The 11,358-nt window shown below is 37.5% G+C and overlaps 1 protein-coding gene across 2 annotated transcripts in view; it reads right to left on the minus strand.

The window, feature by feature from the left end:
* CHN1 (chimerin 1) overlaps nt 1-11,358 on the minus strand; it is a 154,109-nt gene that overhangs the window by 85,843 nt on the left and 56,908 nt on the right. The window contains exon 4 of one of the 2 annotated variants that reach the window (XM_077751139.1): nt 2,902-3,190. In XM_077751139.1, coding sequence (XP_077607265.1) covers nt 2,902-3,190 — 289 coding nt within the window. Of the gene's footprint in view, nt 1-823; nt 848-2,901; nt 3,191-11,358 lie in introns of those variants that run through there. The other variant, XM_077751140.1, reaches the window with a different exon arrangement.

Below are 11,358 nucleotides of genomic sequence, written 5' to 3' on the forward strand. Positions count from 1 at the left end.
CGCGTGGAATTCTCACCCTTTAATTTTAGAACAAGGAAAGACGTTAAAAGATATTGGATTCAGAATTTCCCCAAGTGGATTTCATGATATATTATTTTCCTGAATAATTTTCTGAAGAGTGGCAAGGTGATTCAGATAAGTCTGGGAACACTCTTGGAGAGCCATAATACATATTAGGTCATTAGCAAACCAGAGAGGCCTACAGAAAAGAAACAGGTAAGTTAAAAAAAATTGTTTTCATCAAACCTACTTGAGCACAGAGCCCTTTTTGCAGCAAGCATCTATTAAAATCTTGTAAAATTACTGTTTTAGAGAAAACCTCTTATCTATGAAGAATTTGAAGTCCAGACAGGCTCGGGGGTTGTCCTAAAGTCACACAATTAGTTGGTAGATAAGCTAAAAACAGATCTCCCCTTTCAAGACCAGACTTCAGTGCTATTCCTAGTACTGTGTTCTCAGTCTCCTACAACACCTACACTCCCTGAAGGATGACAGACTATGAACAATAACCACATCTTCGAGATCTAGTCCAAAGCCCTCTTGTTAAAGGTGGGGAAATATAGTCTCAGAGAAGTAAAGCAATCTGTCCAAAGTGACACATGAAATCAATTCCTGGAACCTAGCTCATAACTCCAATACCAGTAAACCTTCCACGACAGCATACTAACTCCTGCGAAATCAACACTTTTCACCTCTGAGGGAAAGGTAAGCCCCTCGTGGACAAGAGGGACTTTAGCTATTCAGGATCCAGTAAAATACTTATTAAATCATACTTGTGTCAAGAGATATTTTAAATCAATTAAACATGATTGTCTTTACTTACAAATGTCATCAACTGTGACAGGGAATCAATGTTTCAAGCTCTTGAACAGGTCATCATCCCTGTCCTGTTGGATGACACCTATAAATAAAATAAATCTATTTTTGAGTGAGTAGATTTTAAGCCAACTAGATTTAAGATGCATGCAGTTTAAAGCAAAGAGAAAAATTTTTTTAAATGATCCTTAACTATGTACCGCTGGAGGGCAATACTTTCCGGTGCCAGCCACCTCACTCCACGTGGCCAACGCTGGCCGCCAGCGGCAGACAACCCAGGCAATGTAACAGGTACTGCTGCCAGTATACATGGGGAATCACGGATCCCAGAGCTACAAGGGTCCCCTACACATCATCTACCTCAGGCTCTTTCTTCTGTGAATACTACTTTCACTTTGTAGGAGGAACAGCCAAGACCCTATGAGGTTAAATGACTAGCCCAGTGGGAAATAGCTAAATGTCTTTAGCTCAAGTCTCTTGATTTTGAAAAGTAAATCCAGAACACATTAGCAAAGGTTATCATTAGGCCAATCAACCCTAAAAAATTCACGTGGACACATTTTAAACACAGTCAGAAATGTTGACTTAGAATATTCTATCACATCTGCATAAAATGTATTTTCAGTATTAGAGATATGTAAATACAAGCATGACTGAAAAATAGCATGAATAGAAAATAACCAAAAGTGAGAAAATGGGAATTAGAGAATGAAAAGACCAATATTAAATACAGCAAGCAATTAGGATTCTAAATTCTTGTTACTTCCAAAAAAGATTAGGGTTCCTAACAAACATGAATATATGAAAAAACCTTTTTCTACAAATTCTTGACAGTCTGGAATTTAAAATGTTGGTTTCTCTGTAGCTGCAAAATGCTACTTTGAGTTAGATTTGCCAGAAACTAAAATTTAGGCTAGACAATGAACATTTTAAATTTCCATTCTGTGCCTAAATACTTCAAGATAACTGCAAGTATTTTAGGATACTGCCTTGAGGTAACATGGCTGTTACAGTAACGTTGCCACCACACTCATGGGTGCTTACCATGTGCCAACCACTGTTGGGATTATTTTGTGCATACTATCTCCTTCTATCAACCCTCACAACAACTTGATTATAACTTTACAAATGAGAACATCAAAGCACAGACAAATTCAGTGACATGAAGTAAGCTCACACAACTGATAAAATGGTAGAAATTGCCCACAGATCTATTTGGTGACACAATCCAAGCTCAAATCACTATATAATACTGCCATTTCTTTAATATGGCAGCTGGAGAGTCTCAAAAATATAAAGTGAATAACACAATTCCAATTTGAATACATAAAATTCTCCCAGCTAAATCCCACACAATATAACACATCAGGAAATTCTCTCACTCTCTTTCTTTGGGATAAAGAGGCAGCCAGGGATCATCTTCCAGAGTAAATAGTAATGCCAAGGAATTGAAACTTCTGATGTTAACTTTAAACATATTACAACTAAAATATGACAAATGGAAAACTTAAATTGTCTTCTGTAATTAAAATAAATCTTTCTGATTCAATTAGTTCTTAAGAGTCCCAAAGGAGATAAACATTCCTGTTACTCAAGACTGACTGATTCCCAAAACAGTAAAAGATACTGACAGACTGAATTTAATCCTACGTACTTTCAAGTATGGCTATATATCATTCTGCTAAAGAACAGAACTATTTATAAAGGGAATAAAAAGATAGTTTTGATAGATTGTGCAACCCCCTCCATTTCTCATGTGATACAGCTATCTTTCCTTGACCACAGTCATGCTTCTGACCCAAAGTCCTGAGCTTTTTGTTATTAGGGGACATTTTTTTCAACATAGTTTTAAAACCATGAAACTGATAAAATAGGAAATAATATGGAGCACAAATATATACCTGACATAACTGAACAAGAATTAGATATATGCAGAGTTCGGCACCACAGAAACCAGACATTAGGGAAAACGCACATCTTTTTCAAAGCTCTGTGGAGAAGTCAGTCTCTTCTGGCAATAATGGCTTTTGTTTTTACATGGACCCCAAACAGAAGAAGAGAAAGTGTGGTTTCATGGTAGCTTACCCTTTTCTCTGACACCCCATCCTGGCCTGTAGAATCTCTCTCATCATGTGTCTCTTTCAGGACTGGCATATGTTTTTGGTATGCTGGCTCTCTGTTTAAGGTTGTGTATCCTATGTGCTCATAAATTGGGTTTATCGTCATCTTGGCAATGTATTCTGCTGCCTTGGTTTCAATATAGAGAGTAATCAATCCATCAGTCACCAGATCGTGGATGGACTCAAAGCGCTTCTCCCCAACGAAGTGCTTTCCATCGTAGTAGAGCCTGAAGTTTCTGGTTTGACTTCCAAATCTGCCTCAATGAAATGGGAAAGATGTTTTTAAGAAAAGTAAGCAAGTGAATTCTTTCTGGAAAAAAAAAAGCAAAAACACTATTGCTTTGGGTGTGTCTCCTTTGTTAAATAAACTGTGGCTAATCTCTATGAATCGTCTGGAATATAGAAAATAAAACTTGTGAACACAAAGAATAAACTTGCAACAGTTAGGGATAACTAGCTAAAAGCATGCCTGCTCTAGAAGGGGGGAAAATATTGTTTATCTTTTTAAAACACTTCATTATCCTGTAGGAAAAGTGAAGGAAAATAAAGCTCATATCCTGTTAGAGCACATTCTATATTCAATTAGTCAACTCCATGATAGATGAAATTCCTACATTAACATATTCTCTTCAAGTTGATCAATACAAATATTCAACATACTTTAGACCCCAGCATTCATGTCTGTTAATGAGAAAGCTCCATTTAGTGGGCTCACCTACGTATAATGCCAGCAATCACTGAAAGCACAGCTGATTCCAGAACCTGAGCCATATAGTAGGCCAGGATGGCAACAGAAACATACTTCTGCGATTTCTAGCCATGGGTCAATGACGTGCTCTTTCCTATGATACAGTCATTTTTCTGTGTCTGCATGTGAAGTCTAGGCAAGAAACGTCGATAATATCTACAGGACACAGGAGTCATAAACTAATGGACTCCAGAAATTGTTCTTGCTTTTGGGTCATGTTTTGGTGACAGACTTTAAAAACCGGAGAATAATGGTTTACTTTTCTGATAATTTCAGTATTTTGCCTCCTGATTTTATGAAAGGGGATGCCAAAAGGCATCAAGAGCCAGCCAGTATCATGGTCTCTCAAAGGCAATCCCAAGTGAGCCTGATTAAAAACAAAACAAATCAGAAAGAATGTATGTAATTTCGCTGTTAAAAAAATACAGAACAACAAAAAGACCTCCAAAATACACAGAACAGATATTAAAATAATACCGTTTAATACTAAAGTAAAATGTTTAATTAGAACTGCAAACTTATCCAACAGTATTATTCCAGTATTGGTTATATTCCAGAAAGACAGGACTTAGCAAGTTAAGAGTCTACTTTTAATGTATCCTTAAAAAAGGAAACACTTTTTTTTAATGTCCTGAGATATCTCTGATTCTGTAGTTCAAATTAAACTTTAATAATTTTTTAATCTAGAGCCCGACATTCTATCCATTATGGTCCTTCTACTATAATAAAATGTATCCACCTTTTGGTTCTTTAAAAGCAATTATATTTTGATTTATACTCAAGTGAATGATCCATATAATTCCAACTTCCCATTTTCCTATGTTATAGACACATTTCTCCTAAGTAAATTTTCATTATAATGTAAGTCTAAAAAAGTAGAAGGTAAAATTTCTACACCAAAGTTAAATATAAAACGTTTTTTTCCATCTGATACACTGCTTTTATTATTTCCTTTTTGTTAATATATATTATCTGTTTTTGAGTAATAAACATGGAAAGCCACTTTAGAATTTTTATAAGAGTCTCACAACAACAATAAGCACTCAACACTGTTTATTTAACATTAAGTCCTTTTATAGCTCAGCTGTATTCAGAGACATTTCAGTGAGGGATTAGACCATCTTACTCCTTCAGGAGTTTATGATTTTACAGTGCATGTGGCACTTAAACTAAAGACAATCCAAGCAATGGTGGCAGGCATTTTTCACTTGAATTTCTTCTAAAGTCTGAACAGTATGGGAGTGTAGGGCAGAAGAGAAGATGGCGTTCTTGGCCTACTTGGAGGATTATGGGGAGACTGAAAGAGCTGGTCCAGCGCACTTCACAACGGGACTATTGCTTATCCAGCTAAGAAGAGTATTTCCTGGCTACCTCTAGGTATTGGGCAAAAAAGACTAAGTAAGTTTGTGCTTTTCTCTTTATCACAGCAACCTGAAGAGACCCAACATACAACTCCCAGTTCTACCTCAACCTGCACGTCAGCTCTGGATTTCACTTCCAGTCCAGTCAAACTTCCAATCATAAGGAATGGGATCCAATAACTAAAGTCACTCATAATATGGGTTGATTAAAATGTAGCCTCAGAGGACAAGAAAATGAATTTCCGTTTTGGAATCATGATGGACTTTTGAAGAAAGCTGCATTATTTTTACTACAGGAACTGTACCCTCTCATTGCCTACCCTGTACTGCCCTCTCTTTCACTTTGGAAGTTACATAAAGAATAGCACCGCAGTTTAGATCAACAGAGCCTCCCTCCCATCTCTAATTTGAAAGGCATGATAGAAAATCTTTGAGCAGGGTAGGGAATGGATGGGTCTATTCTACAAAAAAGAGCCAGAAAAGCAGAGATGCTAAATCTAAAGGCAAAGAAAGAATCCTTTCTCGTAAAAGTTTACCAGTTAGAAACTGTCATTCAACAACACACCCAGGAATTCTGTTAAATATTAGGTGGTTCATAATAAAGTTCCTGTTCCCCTGATTACCTCAATAGGAAATAGGCAAACATAAAAACAAGTCAACACGAAGACAAGATGAAATGATGGATTATAAATATATACCAAGATCAAGAGTTGCATGCTCTACCAAGCGCCTTGGAATTTAAAGAATTCATCTTTATTTATTTAGAAAAAAAATTTAGCATTTATTTATTTTTGAGAGAGAGACAGTAAGAGCTAGGGAGGGGCAGAGAGAAAAAAGGTAGACACAGAATGTGAAACAGGCTCCAGGCTCTGAGCTGTCAGCAAACAGCCAAATGCTGGGCTTGAACTCATGAACCGTGAGATCATGACCTGAGCTGAAGTCAGACGCTTAACCGACTGAGCCACTCAGGCACCCCTAAAGAATTCATCTTTAGTTTGGTTTCTTTTTAAAGTCTTTTTTGTTTTTTAAGGTTTTTTTTTTTTTTTAAAGCTTATCTATTTTGGGAGAGAATCCACACACGCACAGGCACACGCAAGTGGGGGAGGGGGGGTGCAGAGAGGGAGAGAAAGGGAGACTCCACGGAGTCTCCACACCAGCAGTGTGGAGCCAGACGTGAGGCTCAAACTCATAAACTGTGAGATCATGACCTGAACAGAAACCAAGAGTCAGATTCTCAACAGACTGTACCACCCAGGAACCCCTAGTTTGATTTCTAAAACATCATTATAAAAATGTGCATAACCTTCTTCTTATATAGAAACGTTACATTTCTGTGCAGTGATTCCTGAAACCAAGCGATTCCAACATCTCCCCTCACACTATGAAAACCAAGGAATTCCCTGCTTACTAAGGTCTCAGAGCTACTGCTTATGTCCAGTGCAAAAATACCTTTGCAGTCCTGAAATAAGGTTTGACCAAGAAAGGCAAGTGTGGGTCCTGTGCATTTAACAGAAAACCTTAGGCTGTGGTATCCGAATAGGTTTAAACCCTGGATCTGCCACTCCTTAGCTGGGTGATTTGAGAAAATCACTCTTCAGATTCTGCATCTAGAGAACAGGAATAACATTATCTTTCTCCATATGGCCGGGAGGATTATGTAAGCATATTTAAGTCAAAGCTAAGTACATACTAGGTTCAATGAATGGTAGTTCTCTTTCTCCTTCTCTGTTAGTTAGGCCTCTGCAGAGAATGACAGAACATGTCATGAAACAATAAAGTAAAACCGAAAAGAGAATCAATAAATATGCACTGAAGGGGGCTGAACAAACAACTGGTAACACAAATAACTTGCATAGGAACATCTCTACCCTGGCTGATTTCACCCTTGACACAAGGCAAGGAGGAAGGAGCCCTTTGTGAATTTTCTTCAGATGTCCCTGAAAGTTTATACTGCCCGGGTGGACAGAGGGGAACTGCAGCCGAATGCAAAGTGGGAGGAAGGGGAAAATCATGCATCTTCCCACCGTGGCTTGGGAGTCAGGCCCCTGAATTCAAAGGCAAAAGGTCAGTCAACGCAGTCATACTGACGGCAGGACAAGTCCGCTGGATCTGGGGACAACTGCTGAACTCCACACTATATAGAGCACTGATTTGTAAAAACTGCTGAAGCTAAACCGTTTTTGTCCATTTTTATGGGAAAATCTTCTTTTCATCTTTTCTTATATTTCTTACCAGCATCTGCCCTTGCTTTTTAATAGCTATTCGTTCTTTGGTGAACATGTTTGAAGCTGTATAGGACCAACTCTCCCCTAGTTAGAGTTCAACAAAATTCATTTTCTCCAAAGTGGTACTGTAGTTAACAAACAGAAAAGAGAGACTGGGATAATCTGCTTTGAACTGCTACTGTTGTACATAATTACCACTTTCGAGAAATGTCTTTTTCTTCAGTGATTTCAGGTTTTGGTTTTCATGTTTAAAAAAGCTGTTTAATGCCGTGCCCAGTTGCATTCAGATGAATTTCAAAATATATAATTCTAACATCTAGCTTTCAAAAGTGAACAAAACCTTTAATACCATCCTTTCTATTTTTTAGAAGTAAATCGTACTCAAAAAATTCAGCCTAGAGGTACAAAGTGATGAAAATATGTATAAAGAATAGCCTTTGGGATTTTACTTTACTTTTTCTAAAAACCAAGATTAGTTCTGATTTGAGGTCAAAGTATTTGAAAATATCTCTTCAAAGAAAAGCTCCAAGTTAACAGATGTTTTCTGTTAAACAAACAAAGAAACATATACAACACACTCGTCTAAGTTAACAATAAAATGTTAGAACTATTTCCAGAAACCAACATACAAGAACAATTTTATTTGTCATAAATATATTTTTGTGTAGTTTACCCAAGTCAAAGATACTAAACTAATGATGAAATACAAGCATCTCATAAATTTATCTAATCATAAACACACCCGTGAAAAGTTAAAACAGAAACAAGACTATGACGAGGCATTCAGTTAAACTGAAAAAGGAAAGGCTAAGGAAGAGAGAACATAGCTATATACAGTTTAAAAATATTTTTTCCATCTGAAACCTTTGTTAGGATACTACTTTTGTCTATCTGGCCACAAAATTCTGGATGGCGAAATGGGGTAAAAGTATTAAAATATACAAACTCATGATGATATTCCCTTGGCACGGTAAATTGTCTTCAGTGAAAGAAGCAAGCCAATGTGCCTAACTAAAGTTGGCACGCCCTGGAAGGTGGGACGAATATAGATGTAGTAGTTGAAAGTCTCTTTAAGAAGCGGTAAGGCACTCTCCCCCCCGCCCCCGACCCCCCAGCCTCCCTAATCCCGTCTCCAGTGCCACCCTTCCCTGCTCTGGTGGAAGACTTCAGTCTTATTTTCTGGATGGGGTAAAACAAGGAGATAGTGAATGGAGGGACACCAGACAGAGCTGAAGGCAGAGGTGCTATGCTGAAAATTAAGTGAAAGCTTTTGATATTGAAGACTGAAACCTCCATCTTTCTTTGTCACCAGATTCTCAACAGGCTTATACTTTTTCACGGTAGGGCGACTGGAGGATTCCGCTCTTAGAAATCTGATCTACCCAAGTGAAAAGACTTAAGAATAGAAACATCACCTTCTACTTGGCTGGCTTTGTTCAAGGTTTCAGAACTACCAGTCAGCTTTTTAGTGCCAAATAAACTTAGATATGAACAGTGAGCCAAACCACTTGACATCTGAGGAAAGACTCTCACAAAGGACAAAGATGAATAAACAGAATTAAAGGGAGCTGGAGATAAACACTAGGATGCTGTACAAAAGGAATAAATATAGAATACATAGAAAAAAGATAGCACATTTAAAGGAAGAAATGGAAGATAAAGTTGAGAACATTTTCAAGAAGAGCAGTAAGATAGAAAATAGGAGAGAAAAAGTAAGGTAGAGAATTCAGGAAGTCTAACATCTAAAAGAGTTCTAAAAACAGAGAACAGAGAAAATAGGAGGGGAAGAAATAAAAAAAGACAATTCAAGAAAATTCACAAAGTTGAAGGACAAGTTTATACCATGGACAAAAACAGGCCCACATCAAGTAGGTAAACATGATGAGGTGTTCACTGAGCAGTCCAATAAATGCAAATTAAATCTTCAGATTGGTAAAATCTAACAAGTCTGACAATACCAAGCACCAGCAAGGATACAGAGCACCTAACATAACCAGCACCTGGCATACTGTTTAACAAAAGGGTTTTATATTTTCTAGTAAAGTTGGATATATGCATTCCCTATGACATAGCAATCCTATTCCTAGGTAATATTCTAGACAATATGACCGATTCCATGCATTAGGAGATACACACACGTACACACACACACTCTAATACTAATGTTCATAAATGCCTAAACCTAAAAACCACACATTCCCAGTAAAATAGAAAAACTGTAGTACACATACTATGATGGCTAATTTTATATCACCTTGGAGGATGTATTCAGATGAGATTAGCATTTACGTCAGTGCACTTCAGGTGAAGGAGATTGCTCTCCATAATTGGGTGGGAACTCATCCAATCAGTTCAAGGCCCCAACAGAACAAAAAGACTGGCCTCACTGACCAAGAGGGGATTTTCCAGCAGACTGCGTTTGGATGTATCTGCAACACAGACCCTCCTAAGTCTCAAGTCTACCGGCCCACACTGCAGATTTAGCCTTACCAGCTCCTACAATCACGTAAGCCAATTGCTTATAATAAATCCCTCCATTTATTACATGTGTGTATGTGTGTGTGTATATGTATATACACGTACATATATATGTGTATATATGTACATATATATGATATACATATATACACATATATACATATATATACACATATATATGTATATATGTATATATACACACACACACACACACACATCCTATTCGTTTTCTCTGGAGAACCTTAATATAATGAAATAGCATACAGCAAGGAAAACAAAACAAACATATACATGCAAAAACATGGATGGATTTTTACAAATGTAATGTGGAGAAAAAAGAATAAGTCACAGAAGAATACGAACAATGTGGTCTGATTATATAAAGTCCACAGGCAGGCAAAATCCAAATGCACTATACAGGAATATATATACTGGTGGTAAAACTATAAAGAAAAGCATGAAATAAATAACTATAAGTGAACACAGTGATTAACTATTGTGTAGATGTGGGGGATAGTGACATGCAAGGGAAATATGGGGAATTTCTGAACTACCATTAACATATCTTGATGTGGTAGGGATTACACAGATCTACATATATTTACTTGTAAGCAATTTTTAAATTGGGTATATAGGAGTTTTTCATACTTTCCTGTATGTTTTATGATTTTTTTAATTATAGCATTCAAATGACAGTCAAAGACCTAAATCTGGAAGAAAAAGCAATCTGAAACAGATTCCCTCTAAGTGGTTTACACTACAGAACTAAAGGATACAAAATTGTATAAGAGAATTTAATGAGGTTTTAAAGAGAATGAAGTGAGAGAGCTAAGAAAAACTGAGTACCAATACAATTACTACAAATCGAATAAATAACTAGAAATGACTGGAAAGAGATCAATAGGACTGCAAAGCAAATCAGTGGCACAGAGATAAGGCTTAAATGGTCAACTGGATGGCTAAGGAAAAACACAAGACTAAATCAACTAGGGCGTATAGGATAAAAACTGAAGACTAAGACAGTCCACCATAAAAACTGTGCCTCAAGTTCAGATGCCAACAAATGGAACAGAAAACTTATTGAGAAATAGAATTTGGGAAATATTCCAGACAAGGAAGAAGGAACTGAATCTCAAGACAAAGCACATACTGTTTCATGGATGAGCTTATAAAAAAATTATCAACATTAAAACAAATCCTGGTTGGGGCGCCTGGGTGGCTCAGTCAGTTGAGCATCCAACTTCAGCTCAGGCCATGATCTCACAGTTCATGAGTTCGAGCCCACACTGAGCTCTCTGCTGTCAGCGTGGAGCCTGCTTTGGATCCTCTGTCCCTCTCTCTCTGCCCCTCCTCTCTCTCTCTCTCTGTCTCTGTCTCTCTCTCTCTCTCTCTCTCACACACACACACACACACACACACACTTAAAAATAAACATTTAAAAAAGAAAACAAATCCTGGCTTAAATTACTAAATTTGAAGAAAAACAGGGGCGCCTAGGTGGCTCAGTCGGTTAAGTGTCCAACTTCGGCTCAGGTCATGATCTCACGGTTCGTGGGTTCGAGCCCCGCGTTGGGCTCTATGCTGACAGCTAGCTCAGAGCCTGGAGCCTG

Source organism: Crocuta crocuta, unplaced genomic scaffold, assembly GCF_008692635.1.
Source record: "Crocuta crocuta isolate KB4526 unplaced genomic scaffold, BGI_CrCroc_1.0 scaffold219, whole genome shotgun sequence".
Lineage (NCBI taxonomy): Eukaryota > Metazoa > Chordata > Mammalia > Carnivora > Hyaenidae > Crocuta > Crocuta crocuta.